General features: G+C 35.7%; 2 protein-coding genes, 1 non-coding gene and 1 pseudogene across 5 annotated transcripts in view; 1 reads left to right on the forward strand and 3 right to left on the reverse strand.

The window, feature by feature from the left end:
- Window positions 1-6826: 6826 nt before the first annotated feature.
- On the forward strand, window positions 6827-17701 carry LOC145593528 (elongator complex protein 1-like). 2 transcript variants are annotated; one of them, XM_081649783.1, is made up of 6 exons: window positions 6827-7099; window positions 7866-8199; window positions 8843-11903; window positions 14755-14853; window positions 14997-15315; window positions 17311-17701. In XM_081649783.1, the coding sequence occupies exons 1-5, from the start codon at window positions 6941-6943 to the stop codon at window positions 15310-15312; spliced, it is 3969 nt and encodes a 1322-aa protein (XP_081505909.1). In that variant the 5' UTR covers window positions 6827-6940; the 3' UTR covers window positions 15313-15315; window positions 17311-17701. The 2 variants fall into 2 exon arrangements, with proteins under 2 accessions (XP_081505909.1, XP_081505910.1); XM_081649784.1 differs by lacking the exon at window positions 6827-7099 and having other exon boundaries at window positions 8075-8195.
- Window positions 17702-18184: 483 nt separating this feature from the next.
- Window positions 18185-18256, reverse strand: TRNAC-GCA (transfer RNA cysteine (anticodon GCA)). Its single transcript has one exon. It is a non-coding gene; the product is annotated as a tRNA-Cys (tRNA).
- An 823-nt stretch (window positions 18257-19079) lies between these two features.
- The window catches only part of LOC145594919 (pentatricopeptide repeat-containing protein At2g39620 pseudogene), a 29251-nt pseudogene continuing 24218 nt past the window's right edge, over window positions 19080-24112 (reverse strand). Inside the window, exon 4 of the transcript XR_014102889.1 lies at window positions 19080-19351. The product of XR_014102889.1 is annotated as a pentatricopeptide repeat-containing protein At2g39620 pseudogene (transcript). The remainder of the gene's footprint in view (window positions 19352-24112) is intronic.
- On the reverse strand, window positions 20755-22887 carry LOC145594171 (putative disease resistance protein RGA1). The gene has a single exon (XM_081650505.1). It carries the CDS (start codon window positions 22885-22887, stop codon window positions 20755-20757), a length of 2133 nt encoding a protein of 710 aa, XP_081506631.1.

Raw genomic sequence — 24112 nt, forward strand, 5'->3', positions numbered from 1 at the left:
AAGGTGTTTTAAATGAAATTTAATTATGCACACATGTTTACTACCAATCGAGCATTAAAGAACCGAACTAGTTAGAAAGTGAACCGAACTAGTTATAAACTAAACCGAAAAAGAAACGAACCAGTTATAAACTAAACCGAAAAAGAACCGAACTAGTTATAAAGTGAACCGAAAAAGAACCGAACTAGTTATAAACTGAACCGAAAAAGAACTGAACTGTTTCTAACCCGAAACTGTTCCCAACCTGAAAGTGTTTAAACCGGGATAAAAACCGTCTGCACCAAACCGTTAACAAACCGCAACCCGTCTGCACCGAACCGTTTACAACCCAAACTGTTTACAACCAGAACCGAATTAAAACCGTTCAAGAACAAACCGAAACCAAATCGAACCGATAATTATTTAAACCGAACTGAAACCGACCTGCGAAACACTTAAACCGATTTCAAACCGACCCGATTTAATATCGAACCGATTTCAAACCGAATCGAACCCGAACTGTCAAACCGTTTTGACAGTGCTAGGCATATCGGTTCTTTTGGATTGGGTCGTGTATTTTTCTTTTGGATGGTAGAGTAGGTTGGCGTGTTTGAGAGGTGGAAGTGTTTGGGGTAGGCTCATCAATGGTAATGGATGTTTCTTGAAAATGTTTTTGAGGTTCTTCGACATGATGAATTTCAAATGCAAGAACACAAGAACCGATCACAAAATCCCAATAATAACCGCAAAATCACCAACTAAATACATCAATATGCAACAACCACAACTCCTTTCCCAACTACCAATCAACACCAAACAATTCAACAAGTTCTTCCCACACAAACACCAATCACAAGAAGAACAATAACCAACACTATCAAATTACCACCTTACTACCAATACTACCAAATTTCAATTTCCAAAATTCTCAACAATTTTGCTCACAAATGCTACAAAATCAACAAACAACACAATGTGAGGTAAAATCAAACAACAAACAACTCAAATAATCACCCAAAAATCAATATCAATCATCAAAGTTGATACTACTACTATTCACATTCATGAACAAATCAAAACTTGCAATTATATGACATAATTAAGTAATTAAGGCTAGAGAAGATGATTATACCATACATGAAGCAAGATTGAACACCTTTTGGCCACCAATTTCCTCCAAATTGAAAAACCCCAATTTGTACCCAAGTATGGAGGAGAGAGATTGGAGGTTGAATTTGATGAAAATAGTATGAGTTTGATGATTAAGATGAAAATGTAGGAGGTTTAATTGAATTTGGAGTGAAGATTTGGGTGATTTGTGGTGAAAATTGATGAACTAGAGAGTGAGGGTGGTGCGGTTTTGGTGAGATGAGTGAGATGGGGGTCGAGCTAGGTAAGAAGATAAGGGGAAATGAGGAAGAAAGAAAGGGGAATAAGAATCTCTCGGCTAGCAGGGGTGCGCCCGCGCCACTGGTAGGCGCGCCCGCGCCACTGGGTGGCGCGGCCGCACCAACCCTAGGCGCGCCCGCACCTCCTGTAGCCCAGTTTTTCTTCTTCTCTTTTTTTTTTATTCTTTGGTGCGTTCATGTGTGGGCTTATCGATCAAGAAAAACTTTGGGGCTATTGAACCCACCGAAAGTGGCAGATTCAAATCAAGATTTTAGTGGGTTCAACATCCCAAAATAATGGTAGCACCACATGAACCCACCAAGTTCAAACTTCCCTCAACTTTTAAAGCACAAAATTTCCTATCCTACCTCACTAAAATTCTTACCCTTTTACCTCAAATTTTGATGATAACGAATATAATCACATCAAAAACCGCAAAATACCTTCTCATTTCTCATGCTCTTTTGATGTAATCCAATCCTGAGAATGCAACCTACAAATCCAAACAAGTAGAAAAGTGAAAGAAAAGAAACTATAAGAAGGAAGAATAAGAAAAATCAAAATAAAAAAGAAAAGTTAGAAATCTCCGGGTTGCCTCTCAGGAAGCGCTTGCTTATGGTCCTAAGCTCGACCCTTCCTCCAAATCATGGAGTGTCAAAGAACACCACCTTCTTCAAAGTGGTGGAAAGAACAAATTTATCCTCAACTTCTAGCAACTTCTCGTTGTTGCTTGATGAGATTTCATTCAAAGACTTTTCAAAAGCAAACTTTTCTTTCCATAACCTCGTTCTCTTTCTCTTCTTCCTAGAATCTCGAGCTTTTTTCTTACCCTTGTTGTTCCTTGTAGATGGTTCCTTACCATCCATACTCATAGAAAAATCGCCTTCATCTTGACGATAGAGTTCAAACCAATGAGGAATGTCAACTTCCTCCTCGTCCATAAGCTTGGGAATCTTCATTTTCTCTCCACTAACCTTCTTGCAATCAAAACTTGAAAGAACATCATCACAATTCTCAAGAACATCGTTAGTTGAAGAATTAATCATGCATACATTATCAATAGGGTGAGGGTAATTAGCACACATAATTCCTTGCACAAGAGACAAAGACTCATGCATTGGTTTCAACTTAAAACTTTCCTCATTCTTACCAATTCTCAAGGTAATACGGCCTCCTTTCACATCTATTAAGGCTCCTGAAGTGGCTAAGAAAGGTCTTCCTAAAATGATAGGGATATGGTCATCTTCCGCAATCTCAAGCACAATGAAATCAACGGGAATGGTGAACTCTCCTATCTTAAAAGGAACATCCTCAATTCTCCCCTTTGGAAACTTAATAGATCGATCGGCCAATTGAAGGGTCATATTAGATGGAAGAAGCTCACCTAGCTTAAGTTTCTTGAAAATGGAATAAGGCATGATACTAACACTAGCACCAAGATCACAAAGAGCATTGTCAAACATCATTCCTTTGATCTTACATGGAATAGAGAAATTACCCGGATCCTCCATCTTCTCGGGCAACTCATTATGAATGAGAGCACTACAACACTTCCCAACTTCAACCGAGTCAACTTCATTGCATTCTCTCTTCCCATTCAAAATCTCCTTAAGGAACTTAGAGTACCTATGCATTTGGGTAATTGCATCGGTAAAGGGAATAGAAAGGTGGACGCAACTTAGAGTACCTAGTCAACTTCATTGCACTCTCTCTTCTTGCGCCACCATGGTGCGCGGCCGCACCAGCATCGTGCGCGCCCGAACCTGGTAGCAGTGGACCTCCCCTCTTCTTCGATCTAGCTCATCCTCGTGCGCTCCACTTGGTGATGATGATGAACACTAAGGTAGGCAGTCTTGAAATGGCTTCCATGGTGGGTTCAACACCAAAAATGATGCCCCCACCGCATACATGCACCAACTCATGAACTTGCTCCTTGCATTCCTTCAAACTTGAGCTCCAAATGGCAAGCAAGAGGCATCCAAAATGATGAGAAATATGAGAGGAAGGCTCGGGAATCCTTGGGACACGATCATAACCTGAAAATACACAAAAACAAGCAAATAAAAGGGAAAAAGACCAAATAAATTAAGAAAAGCACAAAGAAGGAAAACTAACTAAGGAAAGCACAAACTAAAGAAATAAAGAACAAAAGTAAAGAAAACTAAAGAAAAGAGCTATAAAATAGCATGAAATTCATCCTAAAAGAAGCCAATTGAGTGCCATAAATGATACTCATCAAAGTGTTAAGCTCTTGATGTATGTAATGTAATTAGAGATGGAATTGAAGGAATTGAGTAGGTTAGACAATGGGAAAAATTGTTGGAAATTGTGATTTGTGCTCTTGATAATGGCAGCAAGGAGGGGAAAAAGGAGGGGGGTGGGCTGCATAGATTGGGAAAAGGGAGGATGGTAAGGTCGCCGGCGCCAGTCGGAGATTTGGGCGCCGGCCGCCGGCAAGGGGGAGGGGGAGGGGTGGCTAACGGAAGGGGGCTAGCTATTGAGGGTGGCTGGATTTTTTTCCTTTTTTTCATTTTTTTTTTGAATAAACTTAACGGAACTCTAACACATTCCGTTAAGTGGTAGTTATTTTTAACAAAGGCTGATTTAGGTGGTAGTAAAGTAAAAGAAAATATTAAACAGGTAGCAAATGTGAAATATGGTGTTTTTTGTGGGAGCAAATGTCAAAATTTCCTAAAAAATAATAAAAACATTTATACTGTTTATCTTCTATTTCGATACTTGTACACACTCATATCTCTTCCATCTAATCAAAATGGATATATAAAACATGTTAGCAAAAATAAAAATTTATATAAAATTAATCTTTATAGTCTTATAAAATAAATCAATATATTTACTAGAAGTGAAAATTTGTTGTGAAATTGATCAAAAAATTTTGATTGTACAAAATCAAATCTATGCATTGGAATTTTTCTTATTGTCCCCAATTGCCCGAACAATAGTATTTTGAAAAATTAAATCACTATTTTGTTGTCACTGACAATGCGTGTGATATTGCTTCTTATTTGTAACGATTGAAAAATATCTAATGGAGTAAATTTTTCTTTCAATTAATTTTGGACGAAATTGTACAAAGTTCAATTGAGGCATTGAACGCAATCACCCTATAATTAATAATAAAAATTAAGTTGACTTGATGACTTGATTAAGCTACGTAAATCACAAAAAATTTGTTTTAATCATAAAATTAATTAATAAAAACTAAAAGGGTTTATTAAAAATTTAATAAATATAAACAATTTGTAAAGTTATAATATCTCTTCGTACTTTTATATTCCAATCATTTTTGCTCAAATTTAATTCTCTAATACATTAGATTTACATGTAAAAACAAAATTCAAAAAACAAAACATAAACATATAATCATTAAGTATTCCAAATAAATAAAATGCAAGTAATAATCACAAATATACATTTAAACATGGATTTTAAAAATTAAATTAAGAATAACGTAGCCATTGATGACCTAAAATTGACATAACTGACACAAAATTCGCTTGATTTGGTTTTGTATTGATATGAAATTTTATTAGTGTTGTCGGATGCGTCAATTTATAGTGGTAGGCATCACAAATTTTAATATAATTATGATTAAGCAATAATTTTTATTTCTTATCATAAACAATATCAAGATTATCTTAGAAAAATATATCCTATATCTAAAGATGATTTTTTTAAAAGATATTTTTTAGTTTTTTTATAAATAAAATAAAATAAAGGAAATTTTGATTTTTACCACCTTCAAATAACGACTTTATTAAATTTACCACCTCTAAAAAAAAAGATTTACTTTACCACCTCATAAAAAAATAAAATGTCAGTTTTACCACCTAATCCTAATTTCGGTGACGGAAAACGCCTGTGGGGCCCACAAACTGTCACTTCCTTCCAATTTAATCGTTTTAATCACGATTTCCCTCTCTCTCCTCCTCTTCTCACCTTCCTCCTCATCATTTCTTCTCTCTCATCTGTAATTTCTTCTCTCTCATCTGTAATTTCTTCTCTCTCCTTTGATTTTTCATCTTTCTCTCTGTAAAAACTGAAACCCTGCTCATATTCTTCATGTTTGAACTAAGAGTCTTGCATTTCGCTTTCAAGCTGTCAATCTCATTGAGCAAGCACCTCCTCTGCAATTCATTGATAATAGCATTGATATTAATTTTATTTGAACACAATTACCATAACCTAACCCTAATTTTACAATCCAATTGCAATTTCAAAAAACCCCAATTTAATTTTTACTACCATGAACCCTAATTTTTTTCCTCTGAAATTGGGGTTCAATTAATAACACATATGTGTAATTTCAATTACACTTAACAATTGGAACATAAATACGAAAAGAATTGCAAAAAATTAGAACATAAATCATGAAAATTGCGTACCTTCTTCCTACTTGTTGTAGAACAGTAGACTTGATTCAAGGACCACAAATCTGGAAGAATTTGATGTAGGAATGTTTCGCCAAATTTTAAGGATTTGGGAAGAAAATTGCAAAAAACAAGTTCAATTTGGAAGAATTTGATGTAGAAATGAAGAAGGTGGGTTAAATAGAAAAGAAAATCGAGAGAATTTGGGGAAAAGTTCAAAAAGTAGCCGTTATTGTGGGCCCCAAAGGCGTGTTCCGTCACCAAAGTTAGGATTGGGTGGTAAAATTGACATTTTATTTTTTTATGAGGTGGTAAAGTAAATCTTTTTTTTTTTTTGGAGGTGGTAAATTCAATAAAGTTTTTATTTGAAGGTGGTAAAAATCAAAATTTCCTAAAATAAAATAAAAACCTAATTTTTAATTGGTAAAAAATATAAATTTGCTTATATGGCGCGCTGAATGCTCTATTAGGGCTGAGCAAAACTACCCGAAAAACCGATCCGTAACTGTTCCGAAAATTAGGGTACCCGATCCGATAACCATAACGGTTCGGGTACCTGTTCCAATAATTTTTTATTGGGTATGGTTATGAGTATCATTTTAAAATTAACGGTTACCTAATCCTATCTGATAAGTATTTTTTTGCCTTTTTTTTCCCTACTTAAATCTATTAATATAAATCTAAACTTTTACTTTACTTCATATTCACTTTATAATATCAATGATTAGTAACATTATTAATAATTTGGTCAAGATCATATGGTTTGTTGTTAATTAGTTGTAAATTATATCATAATAACTACATAATTAAGTTTAATTATCATTATTGGATATATTATTAAATGCCCGATAACCGATCCAAAAATCCGGGTACTCAAAATCCAGGTAACCGAACTTATCGGTTCCGGTTATGGGTATCACTTTTAGTGATTTTGTTATTCGGTACTCGAACTGATAGTACTAAGTTACTAACAGTACGGGCACCCGTCTTATGCTCACCCATTAGATTAGATTTTTCTTAAAAATTAAGTAATCTTTAATTCTTTTAGGGTTCACCCAACATTGCCGTTATACTTCAACTCTATGGCTCGACACACCTGAACCCTCGCAAAACCTCTGCAATCCATTGTTCGACATTTTACCATTTTCTAGGGTTTGAAGACCCAATCTTTTTCGAACAAGATGAAGAATCTCAAGCTATCTTCGGAGATTTCTGTGAGCTTGGAGCTTCAATCTGATGGCGAACAAATACTGTTTTCCGCCATTGATATTGAACGAAATCGCTTGTTTTTTGCTTCTTCTTCTAATCTTATCTACACTTCCCAATTCCCTTCTCACCAAGTAAGTTAACTTTACATTCATTTTGTTCATTATTTTACTATTTTCATTGCTTTTGTAAATTGTTTGATTGTTAAGTATATTGCTGTTGATTTTGGAGGAGTATAGTATTTAATGGTTTGGTTTGAATGTACTCTTATCAGTTTAGGAGTAGCATATACAAAGTTATTTTCGGGCGTAGGGAAAATGTTGCCTTGCTCCCGAGTATAGTGATGATTTATGATTGGATTTTTTAAATTTCGTGGTGTTTAAAACCGAGTGATCAGGCGATTGTGGGAGCTTCAAAATACAGTATTGTAATGTAAAATCGTATCGTATCATTAATTGTGTGAGATATTTGTGACAGTAATTTCTGGACGGGAAGGAGAACCGAAATGAATTGTAAAAGAGTATCAGAAGTTGTAGGCAGTCTTTGATGGTTATAGTTTTCGAAGAACAGATATAAGCTCAGCAAAATCTTAAGGAACTTTGTGGCAATTTGAATTAATAGTTGAATTCAAGTGCTCTGTCTTTTTATTACTTTTACTATAATTATATTGTTTTTTTACTCGAATTAATTGGGTTTCTATAAGGTCCTCTTAGAGAGAGAGTTCACTGGGAATTAGGTTGTTTAAGAAAATTTGAAATTTAATCTAGGTCAGTTGATGGGAAGGTTCTCTAATTTGAAAACTTCCGAAAGTGATGATGCTTGTTACATTTATTATATCTCATGCCTGATGTATTCAACTTATATGGCAGTGTTTATTGATTGTATGTATGATATTGTCAGAATGCAAAAGCACAGAGTGGGATTATTTTGTCAGCAGACGTACAATCACTTGATTTAGAAGTTGATGATGCCATCACATCATTTGATTATCTCCTGGAGAAGGAGGCATTGATCATTGGGACATCTAGTGGATTTCTTCTGTTATACGTGGTGGATTGCAATGCCACAGAAGTAGTTGGCAGAGTTGACGGTGGTGTGAAATGCATATCTCCTAGTCCAGACGGAGATCTTCTTGCAGTAACCACTGGCCTGGGCCAGCTGTTGGTTATGACTCATGATTGGGACGTGTTGTACGAAACAGCGTTCGAGGATCATCCTGAAGATGTTGACGTAAGTAAGGACTTCTCTATGATCCTCATAATACATCTCCAGTTGACATTTATTTTGAAAGATGTTTGCTTTGATGAATGTTGCTTATATTAAACTGTTACTTTGTATAACATATTAGATTTTGTCTTTAGCCATACAATTTATTTGCAAGAATATACTATTGGTTTTGAGCCCTAAAGTTTATTCTCCATTATGCTATGCGTAACTGTTGATTCAAGAAAAAAATTTGTCAATGTTATTTTTAAGGATGGTGATTACCTTTATGTTTTCCAACCTTATGACATTAGATGTTTAAGGCATGCTAAGGCATATGAAAATTGCCTTGGTTGCTGACTTGAACACTATGAGTCATGGATGCTGAGCACCTATTCTTTAATTTTGCAATTTGTTGGGAATTTTATGGTTTCCAATTCTAAGCTTGTTCTTAATATAGGTCATACTCCTTTGATAGAAGGAAGGCCGAAGTTGAGATTAGGAAAATCGCTTAGAAGTGTATTGTTGGGATGTTAACATGGATTTTTTTTTTGACACTAGTCCTTTAGCTCATCACTTCTTTGGTGTAAACTTTGCAGTTGGTGTGTGCTGAACACCTTTTCTCAATGTGTTTTCTTAGTTAGCATATTTTTAAATATCTTAGTGATATGCAGGTGAGTCAACAAACTCTACTATCTATAGTCATGGAAATCCCATTTCTTGGCGAGGTGATGGGAGGTATTTTGCTACGTTGAGTAAGATGCAGAATTTGAGGAAGATTAAGGTTTGGGAAAGGGATACTGGTTTGTTGCATTCCTCTTCAGATCCAAAGCCTTTTTGTTCAGAAACTTTAGAATGGATGCCTAGTGGAGCAAAAATTGCAACTGTGTATGATAGGAGAAATGAGAATATGTGTCCATCCATAGCCTTTTTTGAGAGGAATGGATTGGAGAGAAGCTCATTTAGCATTAAAGAGATATCAGATGCTGCAGTTGAAGTTTTGAAGTGGAATTGTAGCTCTGATCTCCTTTGTGCCCTTGTTAGATGTGAGAAATATTACTCTTTGAAGGTATGGTTCTTTAGCAACAACCACTGGTATTTGAAACAAGAGATCAGATACTCCAGGCAGGAGAGACCGCAGCTGATGTGGGACCCAACAAAGCCACTACAGCTGATCTGTTGGACTTCTACTGGTCATATTTCTGTCTACAATTTTATATGGATTACTGCTGTTATGGATAATTCGGTAGCATTAGTCATTGACGGCTCTAATATACTTGTGACCCCTCTTTCCCTTTCTTTGATTCCACCACCCATGTACTCATTCAAACTAATATTCCCAAGTGCTGTCAGGGAAATGGCATTTTATTCTAATAATTCAAAGATCCTATTGGCTGCCTTTCTGTCGGATGAAAGCTTTTGTGTTGTGGAGCTTCCTGCTCTTTCTCTTTGGGAAGATCTAGAAGGGAAAGAATTTGCTGTTGAGGCTTCGGTTTGTGAAATGGCATTTGGATCTCTTTTGCATCTTGAATGGCTAGACTCTCATCTACTTCTGGGTGTTTCTCATTTTGGATTCAATCATGAGAAATGTTTGTCCCTAGCTGCATCAAAAAACGACCATATGGGTTACCAATTGGTGGAAATTGGGGTTCTTTGTTCTGAAAATCATGTTCCAGATTCAGTTACTTGCTCAAGCTGGAATGTGAAAATTTCAAACCAATTTTTTGTGCAGAAGCTGGTAATTAGTATTGCTCCTAATCCTGCCAAAAGTGGTTCAGCATTTGTTCAGTTTAATGGGGGAGATGTTTTTGAGTATGTGTCGCAGGCGAGCATGCTCCAATCAACTTCTGGTCCTCATTTTGAGAAATATAATGCAGTGACCCTCTCATCATCTTGCCCTTGGATGACTGTGGCTAATGTAACCAGTGGTGTGCAGTTGAGGCCTTTGCTATTTGGACTTAATGAGCATGGTGTGCTTCATGTAGATGGAGCAATATTATGCAACAATTGCAGCACCTTTTCCATATACGCTAATTCTTCTGATCAAATCATTACGCACTTAATCCTTGCAACTAAGCAAGATTTGCTTTACATTGTTGACATCTCTGATGTTTTAGCCGGGAATGCTCTGGTAAAGTATGAAAACTTCATGCGTGTTGCCAGCAAAAGAAAGGAAGAGGAAAGTAGAAATTTTATAAACATATGGGAAAGAGGTGCTAAAATTGTTGGCGTTCTTCATGGAGACGAAGCTACTGTTATACTTCAGACAATTAGAGGAAACTTGGAGTGCATCTATCCTAGAAAATTGGTCCTGACCTCGATTACTAATGCTTTAGTGCAAAAGCGGTTTAAGGATGCATTGCTTATGATTAGGCGGCATAGAATAGATTTTAATATTGTTGTTGACTACTGTGGTTGGCAGGCTTTCCTCCCATTTGCTTCTGACTTTGTTAAACAGGTAAATAATCTGAGTTATATTACCGAGTTTGTTTGTGCCATAAAGGATGAAAATACATCTGTTAAGCTGTACAAGGACTGCATTTCATTTCCTTCTTCTGATGAGAAAGATGTGCATACTGGATTACTGGGGGATTTTGATCATAAGAGCAAGGTATCTGGTGTCTTGTTGGCCATTAGAAGGGCCCTTGAGGAACATGTACCTGAAAGTCCTGCCAGGGAGCTATGTATCTTGACTACTCTTGCACGAAATGATCCTCCTGCACTTGAAGAAGCTTTGGCGAGGATAAAGATTACTAGAGAAATGGAACTATCAGGCTCTAATGAACAAAGAAGAACGTCTTATCCCTCTGCTGAAGAGGCTCTCAAACACCTATTGTGGTTGTCTGACGCTGATGCTGTGTTTGAAGCTGCATTAGGTCTGTATGATTTGAACCTTGCAGCTATTGTAGCATTGAATTCTCAGAAAGATCCAAAAGAATTTCTTCCTTTTCTCCAGGAATTGGAATGTATGCCAACTCTTTTAATGCAGTATAGAGTAGACCTTCGGTTGCGGAGGTATGAGAAGGCGCTGAAGCACATTATTTCTGCAGGGGAGACCTATCATTCAGATTGCATGGGTCTTTTGAAAGATCAACCTCAGCTGTTTCCTCTTGGACTAAAGCTATTTTCTGACCATTCAAAGAGAATGCAGATTTATGAGGCTTGGGGTGATCATCTCGTTGATAAGAAATGCTTTGAGGAAGCTGCCATGACATATTTGTGCTGCTCCTGTCTGGAAAAATCTCTTAAGGCTTATCGTGATTGTGGTCATTGGAGTGGAGTCCTAACTGTTGCTGGTCTTCTGAAATTTGATAAAGAAGAGGTATTGAAGTTGGCACATGAGCTTTGTGAAGAACTCCAAACCCTTGGTAAACCAGCTGAAGCTGCCAAGATTGCTTTAGAATACTGTGGGGATGTTAATTCTGCTATCAGCTTACTAGTAAGTGCTAGAGAGTGGGAGGAAGCTCTAAGGATTGCATTTATGCATAGGAATGACGATCTAATCACAGAAGTGAAAAGTGCATCCACAGAATGTGCTGGTATCTTGGTAAGTGAATATGAGGAGGGGCTAGAGAAAATTGGGAAGTATCTTACACGCTATTTGGCTGTCCGACAACGAAGATTAATGCTTGCAGCAAAGCTGCGGTCTGAGGAGCATTCCGTGAACGACATTGACGATGATACCATATCAGAAGCTAGCAGTAACTTCAGTGGCATGAGTGCTTATACTACAGGGTATGCTGAATCAGTAATTTATTGTAATACACGTGCTTTACTGTTTGTCATGTTTTTAACAATTTCTCATGGCTGCATATTTTTTTCCTAATTATTTCCATGCTAATTAGAATATTGGTGCTTTACTGATTTGTCATGTTTCAAAACATTTCTTGTGATTATAAATCATATTCTTTCTAATCATGTCCATTCAATTATTGGTTTCGCAAATTCAGAAATGTTGGTCTGGTTCTGTCCTTTATTTGTTTACATTTAGCATTTTTGCTTGCTCCTTTATTTTTTCTTTGGGAAGGGGAGTTGTTATGGTTTAGAGTGTTAACTCATGCATTTTAGTGGCTTGGAGCACGTATATAATCTGTATATAACTTTAAGATTCTTGTAATTGTTTTTTATAATAAGTTTTGTATAATTTGACATTGAACTAATTTTCAACTTCGTGTTAGAAAAAGGTTTGTCAAACTGGTAATGACTCTCTGGCGAATTCATTTTTCCTCAATATCTACTTGCTCCGTAGGGGAAGTAAAATTTTGTTTTTGGAGAGGACAACGATAGAGTGAGATAAAGAAGTGGTCCCATAGATAATGGTTATAAAGTTGTGGTATAATATAGTTTTTTAGGCTACTCTCTGACTGCTTCTCTGCTTGCCCTGTACTCCAACAAAAGTTAATTTATTTTATGCCTTGTCTTTAAAGTTAGATCATTGCGGGTGGTTTAAATAGGATTTGGCTGCTAGGTGGAGTGCCATTGTATATTGTTTTTCTGACAATTTTTCTTTAAGCAAATAGGCACTTTATTTATGAGAAGAATGCTGTGAAGAAACTCATAAGAACTTATATCTTTTTTTAAGAGCTCTTAGTGGATAAGGTCTTTATGTTCATCTTTTTAGGTTTAGACTAAGAATGTGACATTTCCTTAATGAGACGGGGGCTAGATATTCGGTGAATTGCTGGATGGATGGACCTTTCAGGAGTTTGGATAAGTGATATTTTGTAGTGATTGCTCATTTGTCTTGTTAAATGATAGTGTACATGGTGTTAGTTTTGTGGCTCAAATATGTATCTAAAAAATGGAATTCTAATATAAAATAAGAATGTAGTAAAATGGTAACATTTAATAATGAGAGGAACATATGTCTAGACTATTTTATTTTGTATTTTGCCTTCGCTTGTCTCCATAAAGATTACTATGGCCTGTATGCCTTGGGTAGTCTGGCTAGGCCCAGCCCACTTGCAGCGTGTGTACTGTGCCATGCCAAAATTTTCAAAAGGGCGTTGCAAGCATGGCCGAAGCCCTCATGTTACCGTGTTGTGCTGTGTTATGCTTGTGTACCAAAACCAAATATAACTTAATTTAGCTTGCTTTGTCGTATTGATTCATGCTATGTCGTGCCTTATCATGCTTCTCCAAAAAAACCTAGTCCATGGGCTGACACAGCGTATCGTTCCTACTTTGCGATGTGTTGTGCCACAAATCATCCTGGCCTAGGGTCATATTTACCTCTCTTTTGCATACAATTTTCATCTCCAAGTCATATAATGTTAATCATCAATACTATGGAAGCTATTTTGGGTAGGTGAATTTTGTATTTAGATTGGATCATAGGTAACTATTGAAGTTAAAAAAACAATTTATGCTGAAAGGCCTTTTATACTTTATTGTCATAAAGCTAGTACAGTAGTGCATAATTCTTGATATATACTTCCTCCATTCTTTTTTAGTTGACACATTTCTTTTAATCATATATGCCAACACACAAATTCAATAATTAATATATCTAATTATCAATAAGTAAAAATAATAAAAAGTTGAATTATGAAAATATACGTTGAGACAATTCTAACAAGCTCCTACATGACTATGTTATATCATACTATATAAATCACAAAAGCTATTCAAAGTAGCATTTGTGAATAGTGTCAAAAACATGTCAACTAAAAAAAGACTGAAGAATTTATTTATATAAATTGCCATACTTTTATCTGTGGAAATGTATGCCTCACTTTGCTGGCGTATTTGTGCCTTCAACTCTAGGACCTCTATTGCGTTATGGGGGTGAAGCTATAGAGGGGACAATTTAGCCATGACCCTTGTCAAACTTGAGCTACGGAGTACTTGTTATGAGTTACTCCTGTTTCAGGAATTACGGCATGCTGACGTGGATCAGTTGGTTTGTCCTTATCATGAAATGTCCTGTGTGACCCCTGACTAGTTGTAAGTTTGAATGCTTATATGTGTGTTTGATATTGTAGACTTTTTTTCATTCTGATACCTTCCTTTTTGGCATGATTCCATCTCGATACCCTAATATTGCGAATATATACCCTAGAAATAACTTGCATTCATTGCATGTCAGTTAAAGTGTAGGAGACAAAATTAGAGTTTTACTGAACTTTAGGAGGTGGAATGAAAATTTTAATCGTTGGTACTAAGAATGAACTTGGGATAATTGTAAGTTACTCTTTATATACAACTCTAGTATTGCCCCCTTGCCTTAGAGCTTGGTCAATTATTGATCAAAATACAATGAAGTGGTGCTTTCTCCAGATATTGAATGACAAGGGGTTTTCTGAAATAAAAAAACTTTACTTATTTATTTTGAACACTAGGCTTGAAGTCTCTCATTTTGCTTGTTTGCTGATACAATGATTGAACATGAGCTCTAATTCTTTCATAAATTAAACACTTAATTCCTATGTTGATGCATCATATGTGGCCATGCCTATCTTTCTTGGGCTATCTTGTTTTGTCACTTTCTTGACAATTTATTCTAGTTGCTTTTTTCTATTAGCATCTCCCTGCTCCAATTTTATTCAGTGTAGTTTTCTTATGGTGTTCAACTTCTCATTGGCAGGACGAGTAAGGTTTCTACTGCTTCAATGACTTCTAGGACTTCCAGCAGGGCAAGAGAAAACAAGCGCAAGAAAAATAAAGGAAAGATTCGTGCTGGCAGGTATTCTATTTTTATATCTTAGGTTTTCGTGCTCTTTGACTCTCTCGGTAATGATAACACCCTGGTTATCAGATTTAGCTCCCTTTATCTTACTGTGTTTTCGTTGCCAACAATTTTATTACCTGAAAACCTTTATGATGTAGCCCTGGCGAGGAACTGGCTCTAGTTGATCATCTTAAGGGTATGGCTATGACCGTAGGTGCCAGACGTGAGCTGAAATCACTGTTGTCCACCCTTTTGATGCTTGGCATGGAAGAAGCTGCTCGGAAGCTGCAGCACATTGGCGAAACATTTCAGTTTTCTCAAGTGGCTGCAGTCAAGTTGGCTGAAGATGCAAATTCCACAGAAATTGTAGATGACCAGACATATGCTCTGGACCGTTACTTAAAGAAACTGAAAAATGAAGAATGTGATTCAGAACCTTTTTCCTGGCGCTCTAGGATATTAATTTTACCATAAAAGGCAAGTGTCAGTGAGTACTTTAAGGTTGATCTCATGCATATACATGTTGGGGTAAATTCAGGATTCCGGACATGTTTTGCTATTTTTCATTAAGGCCTTGATTTTATGCTTGATTGTAGATATTATTTTCCATTGGTGAAACTTCCGCTAGCTAGTTTGTACATGACCTCTGATGGAGGGATTGGAAACACATTTTTCTAGGTTGGAAGGCATAGTTACCAAAATTTTATGCATATTATGCTGGGTATAGATGAGCCTAGTTTATACTCCCTCCGTCCCTTATTGTTTGCCTCATATGACCGATTAGAGTATGTTCACTATATTAAATTTTGTTTGGTGAAGTTGATGAGATAGACTAGTGGTGGAACTCAAAATAGTGTTTGTGAGATTAATCTAGTGGGTCATCTATATGGGCTTGTTTAGTTCACCTTCTTTTGCTGATTTGGTATGGTATGTATGGTATGATCTAATCTGGTCAAATCTGATTTGACTAAACTTTGACCTTATGTGTTCCATAATCTGTAAAGAAAAAATATATCAAGTGGGTTCTTATTAGATTCATAATAATGTGTGTTTTATTAATATGTAATTTTCATAATTTTTTTCATTACGAAATTAAATATATCTAGTAATAACAAACCGTACATAGATAAAGTGTATATAAGGTACTTTGTATTTAAGATGGTAGTTAAACTTTGAAAAGCTAAATGCTAGCTGGAGAAGCTAATATATTACTCCTCAGCCTGACACAACAAATTGCATATCTCACATATTAGGCCACAACACTATGGTATTGTTCATGTCAATAACGTGTTTGTGTGCTGATGTAGTTCCTCTTAGTAACTTCATGTTGGGTCTAGGCCATGTTATTATGCCATAATAAAGAGTTCATCCTAAACCAAATATTTTTAATTTTTTATTTGGGAATTTTCTGTGTTTGGTAGACCCAAGAAATGTGAATATTTGAGCTTGTGAGTTCATTGATGTATTCAAAGTGGATTTGTTGTACGTTGTAACCCACCCTAGCCATCTAAATTTAATCTCTTGATGCTTATACATTTAATTGAAATTTGTATCCACTATTCACCAAATAGTTACAGTATCTTGCATGGTGGAAGCTTTCTGTTGTTGATTTGCTTATGATATGATGATTAGGGACCTAGGAAAACATATGAGACATTCTAGTCGACCACTTTAGGCCTCTTCCTTAAGCTTCCATAAGGCAATGATGGCATCACTACTGTCCTACCCTGTGTTTCCTAATAGATTTGTTAGCTTCTGGTCAAATGATATGCTGGTCACATCGAAATTGAGACTGCATGCTAATTAGTCAGGCTGTCTGGAAGAAATACACCTTTCCAATTATGTTAAACAATTTATGGAGATAACTCAGCTAGCTTGACTTTTTCATGAGCCTCTGCTTTGTGCATCTAATTCTACTCGTTTGTGATGTCTCATTTGGTTTATGCGTTTTAAACTTCCATCTTTTAAACATTGTTTATTAGCATATTTGCTTTCTTTTAATTTAAATGAAAATGTGTTTTTAATCATTTGGGAGCAAGAAATTGTTCAAGAAATGGTTTCATGTACACTCTGCAGAATGAGATTTATTTTTTTTTGTTACTGGGAGCAAGACATCTAACATATATCTTATGTTGGTTTATCTAGATAGTGATTGTGTATATACCCTGAGTAAAATCTAGATGCATTGACAACATTGTTCATTCAATGCATTGACAAAATCTAGATGCATTGACAACATTGTTCATTCGATGCATTGACAAAATGTAGCTGCATTTTACATTTGATTTCTGGGTATATTTTACTCCTGCTTGGAAATTTTGTACTCATAGTCACATGAATCATTAATTTCACTCTTTTTATTTGCATGTACTTGGTGGTTGGCATATTGATGTTAATTTGGGCTTTCAACTTTTCACCAACGAATTTTTTTCAATAAGAGTATTATAACTTATTTGGTTTTTTAAATTGCAGTTAAAAAGTCGGGAATGGTCATTCTTCTAATTTTCTGACTGGAAGCCTGGTTGCAGAAGCAGCAATGTCCAGAAGGTTGAATTTGGACTGGAATGAAGGGAGTATTCATGTAATCTAGTAACGATCGGTTTATGAGCTTTTTGATTTACTTTCTTCTATAATGTTATGAAGCAATTGTTGTGTCAAGCCTGTCGGCTTCTTGAAACAGATTGAAATCTCTTGGAATCATTGTTTTCCTGCTGACAGCTTTTGTAGCATCAAGCTCTGGTATTATATTTCAATTGAAAGCGTAGCAATTGCATCATTTTCTTTGGCTATTTTAGTGGAGCTTGTATTGTTGTATCATCTCTTAATTTGTTATTGTTTGGAGCTTGAATTTCATCAAGTATAATCATATCTCTCAGTTATTACACAGGACATTTACATTATATTATTCTCTTGTATTTTCAGCAACTCTGAAATTTTGAATGATAGACCTGATTTGATTCTTTTCTGCTACTTCGGGAGTCATGGAACCCTATGACTACGCTCACGATTATAATAAACTCGGAGAGGATACAACCACCAGTGATTCACAACAATTATGGTTTATCAATTGATTATAATACTCACTCTTGTAATGTACATGATTACTCTATTCATCTTAAAAATAAAACAGCAAAACTTATAACCAGTAATCATCTCTGTTGAAAGAACACTCTACCTGCAATTGAATTCCACAATAAACATACAAACCTGTGAAGAGCACTGGTGAAGCACCACGGTATTAGTACACACCCCATAAACCCAACGCACGCTCTAGCAAAATGGAGACAAACAGCAAGGCGATCAAAAAAGAAATAAAAAATAATTTTTTTAAAAAAAATCTAAGTTTAGGGCCCAACCGGGTTCGAACCGGTGACCTCTTGATCTGCAGTCAAATGCTCTACCACTGAGCTATGGACCCAAGCGATGCAAAGTTATCAATTTTAAATTATAAATAATAATGTAATCAAATTAAATTCGTAAAATCTAAGTTTTATATTTAGTTGTATACTTAATAAATCCCATACTGTGTCAAAAAAAAAAATCTCATACTTTCATTAAATTTTCTTTAAAAATTTTCCAAGGAAATTGAGTTTCTTTGTGGAAGTGGGATCAATTTATTTATTTCGAGTACTCCGTTCCAAATTTACCTTGTCCTTATTTTCAACCAAGATCTAAATATTTATTCATTTAACGTTGTATATAACACTTTCATTAAACTTTTATAGTTTGTATATTGATTTTAAATTTTTATTTATTTATTTTTTGCCAAAATCGTAACAATCCCATCAAACACGCATCAAAAATATTATGGAGTACATGTATTTGAAATTTTTAAGGTGCTCCATGCTCTAAATGTTTTTTTTATTCATCTGGACATATGACTCATGCCTACACAATCCTATACTTTATAAACTTTTGATATTCAATAGGCAAATAAAAAAATTATATTTATAATAATTTAAATAATAAAATGTATTTTGTACATTGCATATATAAACTATAGATTCATCATTTTTTGTAAATCCTTTCAATTTCATTGATTCCCATTACATCATTTGGTGAAAACAGACATCTAAAAGTCCCATACCAATCCATGTCAATTTTTCCCTTCTCAACATATATGGATACATTTTTTTTTTGAGGGAAACATATATGGATACATAAACATCACTTACCATGTAAATCATATCAACTTCCAGGGAAAACTGTTGTTAAAAATAAAAAAAATAATAATATAAAAATAAAAAATAAAAAAAAACTTTCAGAGCAATCCTGTCTAAACAGCTTTCATGCTTCTGTATTTTCAAGCATGTACATATATTTAGCATCAAATGACAATAATAGATTGACAAATTATTGCACTACAGACAAAATACTACCAAAGCTTCATGCTTGCAGCATTATTGACGCAGTAACAGCCAACTCACTGATATTTCAAACATACTCTCTGAAAAACTGATAAAGACACTCCATTATTTTTGGCCGCTGTTCAGCATAAATGAATATCATACAACTGCAATGACCAGATAAAAAGGGATGTTAAATAACTCATGAGAATGATCTTAGAAATGCCAAATAGTGTTGTAATATTCAAGGACAATCAAATTACGGACTGCAGTAAAATCAACCCATCAGGGCCATCAGAAGAATTCATTTATTTCAACGTAGGATTAAGAAAATGTCTTTGTATGACAAGTGAGATTTGTAGCAAAAGAAGTCATTTCGTCAAACAGATAGTTGGGATGCCTTGTTCAAGGTAAATCAGAGCCACGCAATCCTAAGAATTCAAATAAACTAATTGTTAAACAATTTTTACCACGCATATACCAATAATATTTCTATTAAAACAAATTTTGAACAATTAACCTGATCACAATGCAGCCTGATCACTATCATTATCATCGTCATAGTCCAGGAATACAATGTGAGGGATGTGTTGAATGATGGGCCAGTCCTCTCCAGTTGATTGTTGGCATCTTTCTTTCAGCCGTGTTGAGCAATACGCGATTCGAAGTTCCTTAAGAGAGGTGAGTTCGGACATCCAATTCGGCATACATCCCAGTTCTTCGCAATTCCAAATATGAAGAGTTTGGAGGGCAGTCAAGTACCTTATCCAATTGGGCAGTTCTAGCAGCTGAGAGAGTTCAGTCAATTTCAAAGAGCAAAGAGATTGACAAAAGGAGTATTCCCTCTCTACTTGTTCTGATTGACTCAGATTACAGCAACCACTTATTTCTAAGTCCTCCAAAGTAGAGAGATGCTCTAATCCTCCGGATATTACACTGTTCAATTCAGAGCAACTTTCAATTTCCAAGTATTTCAGTGAAGATGAGCAGCTACGGAACACCTCCCTTGCCTCCCCCAAACTCTCCACCTTCTCATCCCATCGTATGCGCAGCTTTGCACCACCCTGAAAAGAGTCCATGGGCAGCGAATTAAGCCATGCCACGTTGTCTATACTAACCTCCCTTAATTTGGGACCAATACCATAAGATGAGTCCCCTGATACTGGTATAATCTCCAATCTTTCGTTGATATTATATAATTCCAGCACTTCCAATGCAGGACACTCCAAAATAGCTGTTAGATTTGGGCAATCATACACGTCTAATGTTTTCAATCGAGGAAGCCGTAACTGTCCCAGATACTGCAATTTCTGACAATCATCAAATCTCATTTCAACAAGATTGGGGAGAAAAGTTGCCAAGTTATCTTCCCTTACCCAGCGTGGCATCCTCAAACCCTGATATCCATACACCCACAACTTCTTAAGATTAGAATTAAATGGCTGCAACTCTTCCATCACTGCTTCATCATAGACCTCTCTTTCCTTACCCTCCTCATCATCATCAAATTCAAATAGCACTTCTTTAAGATGTTCCTTGTTCCCCAGGCACCCTCCCTCCCTTTCACCATTTATCTTAAAGTATCTGCACCCTTCTTCGTGAAATGGATCCTGATTTTAAGATAACCTTTCAGGTTTCTAAGAGCTCTTAGATCTTCAAGCCCATCAAACACCTCTTTCTTACTTAAACTCGTTCCTCCCACCACAAACCTATTAAGAGTGTGAAGGCAACTCAACCTACACATGCCCCTTGGCATATAGCTTAGATTTTTACAACCATCTAAATCCAAGACTCTCAGCTTTACCAGCCTCCTCAAATCTTTTGGCAATTCTTTCAACTCGCTACAACAACTTAAGTCTAAAGTTTGAAGATTATATAGTTTTGTAATTGATCCTGGGATAACTTTTAGACCTAAATTATATGAGAGGTCTAGATACCTCAAATGTATCAGTTCACCTACTGAGTATGGCAAACTCTTGATCATTGATCTACTCAAGTACAATGCCCTTAAATACTTCCAATTACCTATTAATGCATCCACACAAACTTGGTCCATCATGACCATTTCTTGATACTGCTCAATAACATGAAGATATGAACGTATGTGGCTCTTATTAGTAAAACAGAAATTTGTAATACTTACAAGAGAGAGATGGCGAACTTTTTTGTCTACATCCCCATTCATAGTTTTCACTCTACAAATTTCTTTTCCCACAACTTGTTGAGCAAGATCGTGCATTAAATCATGTATCTTACATGATCTAATATTACCATCTTCATCTTTCTCCACATCTTGGAAAAAACATCTCCGCAACAAGATTGAAAAATATTCCTCGGCAAGATCTTCTGGGCTATGAGGATCGTCTAGTGGGATGTAGCCTTGTGCTATCCAAAGCCTTATTAATGTATCCTTCCTCATTACATAATCTATAGGGAATACTGCACAATAACTTAAACAACTTTTTAATGGAGATTCAAGTTGATAGTAACTCAGCTTCAGTGTAGGTATGATGCTATCTTCGCTTCTATTAACTTCCGCTAATCCCAGCTTCTGAATTAAAAGCCACTTATTTTTTTCTTGGCCATAGAGAAGACTTCCGACCACTCTAATTGCAAGAGGTACGTTAGCACATTTCCCAACAATATCTTGACCAATTTCAACCAAGTCTTCAGGAAGGTTTTCATGTTGTGATCCAAATGCTACCCTCTTAAATAAACACCATGATTTTTCCTTTGTCAAACCTTGTAGCTCATGCCTTGGACCACCTCCGATGATTCGTACTGTCTGCTGTGAACGTGTTGTAACCACAATCCAACTCCCCCTCTGACCTCCCATTAAATATTGTGTCAGTGTATGCCATCGCTCATAATTTTCGGTCCACACATCATCCAAAACAAGCAAGAATTTTTTTCCTGCAAGTTTTTCTCGAAGTTGGATTTGCAACCCATCCATAGTAGTGCTCTCATCCAACATATAACCCGTAGCTGAAGCTAAAATCTTACGAAGAACCCCTTGTACATCAAGCAGAATCTGATTTTCATCAGCGACACAAGTCCACAACCTCAAAGGAAATGAGGTTGTGACTCTTACATCATTATACACAAGTTGGGCAACAGCAGTCTTTCCCAACCCCCCAATCCCCACAATAGAAAGGAAAGAAACGTTTTGTTGAACATTAGAATCGAGCAACACACCAACAATTTTCTCTAAATCAGACTCTCTTCCAATGATATCAGATTCATAAACATAAGAACAACTCTCAAGCCTTTGACTCTTAATAGGCTTAGGATCAATGGTCAAGCTGAACCGACTATCATTAGCAATAGCATCTAACTTTTTCTTGATCTTCTTAACCCCTTGAGCCATATTGTAAGCTATACCAAACTTGCTAAAAAAAGAACGGACACGATCCTTGATTCCCTCAGTGAGCTTATTCCGCTCAGCAAGAGTGACAAACTCGTCAAAGAGATCATTGGCTTCATAAACTGCTTCCTTGAGTTCTTCAATATAGAGCTGATCTTGTTCGGACAACTCTCGCTTGGCCTCAGCATCCTTGAGCACAGCTTTTACTCTAAAGACGGTGCCACGAAGTGCATCAAGTTCGGATTTGTAGCAAGCAATGGAGCAGTTCTGTCTGAGCTGATCACAATCCAGTGCTGCAAACAAAGTTTGAGCTACAGACATGGCTGTTCCAATATCCATTTTTGGTTGCAGAAAAGAGACAGAAAATGAGAGTTTTGTGAGAGAAAAAGAAAAGGTGAGTGAGGGATAGAAATTAGAAAGTGATAGTCAATACATAATACTGAACTTGTTGGCTTAATTACGCATAATAAGGTTGGGTCAATCTTGAAGGTCTTAAACAATGATCTGATATGCAATTTTGCCAATATACTCCTACCTAGTTGACTCGAATACATTCTGGTTTCATCTTTAAAAGTTCAACCCAACTTTTATTTTGGGGTGTGTTTCCAATCAAAGTTCTACTTTTCTTCTATTTTTTCTTTCACACATTCACTTATTTTTGAAATTTATTACCATAACATAATCAATCTTTTGGGAGCGCTGAAAGCCTGAAAGCATATAGCCCTCTTTTTTTTTTAACCATTTTTTTAATTATAACTTAAACCTAATTTAACACTTAAATAGAAACAATAACTTAAATTAAAAAAATATCATCAGTATTAAATGGAACTTTAATAACCTGAGCTAATAGCTAAGCATCTTCAATTGTTCTAATTAGATTTGTAAGAGTAGCTACAGTAGTAGATTTCAAAACAGTGTCAAATTTAAAAAATGAGTGAGAATGGTGTTAGTACTGACCAACAAGCTAATAATTGACCAAATTAAAAATGACCCCAACATGATATTTGCATTTCATGGCAAGGTTCTACTGTACTAACTAATCTTGATTTAAAGGTTAAATAATTAAACAACAATAATGATCCGTACAATAATTGGTTCATATTATTGACATCTCAATTATTGAATCAATAAAGTCACTGACTACCAAGTTGTAATTGCTAGACTTTTCCGTGTTTACTTTTCTTTTGTATTTTCACACTAGTGATGAATGGTGACACTTTTATCAGTAAGGTGTAATTTTTTCGAGCTTTGCTTTTAAGTTCATATTTTAGGCCAAGCCAACAATTATATTTAGAAGACGTATGTAATTCTTGATTTGTGCCACCCGGGTGCACCATATCCCGGTATAAAAAAATAGCCGAAAGAACATTGTTTTCCTTTTTCATTCGTTTTGTAATAATTGTAACACTTCCTTATTTGATAAGGTCTCAATACTATTTTTATTATTTATCTCTCCTACCACTAACACTATTTTTTTTTCTTTCCAGCAAACAACGAAATATATACACACTAACTATATATTATAAGATTCTCCCTTTGATCCCCATACTCCCCACCCTATAAT

Source organism: Chenopodium album, chromosome 19 (assembly GCF_948465745.1).
Source record: "Chenopodium album chromosome 19, dcCheAlbu1.1, whole genome shotgun sequence".
In the NCBI taxonomy this organism is placed as follows: domain Eukaryota; kingdom Viridiplantae; phylum Streptophyta; class Magnoliopsida; order Caryophyllales; family Amaranthaceae; genus Chenopodium; species Chenopodium album.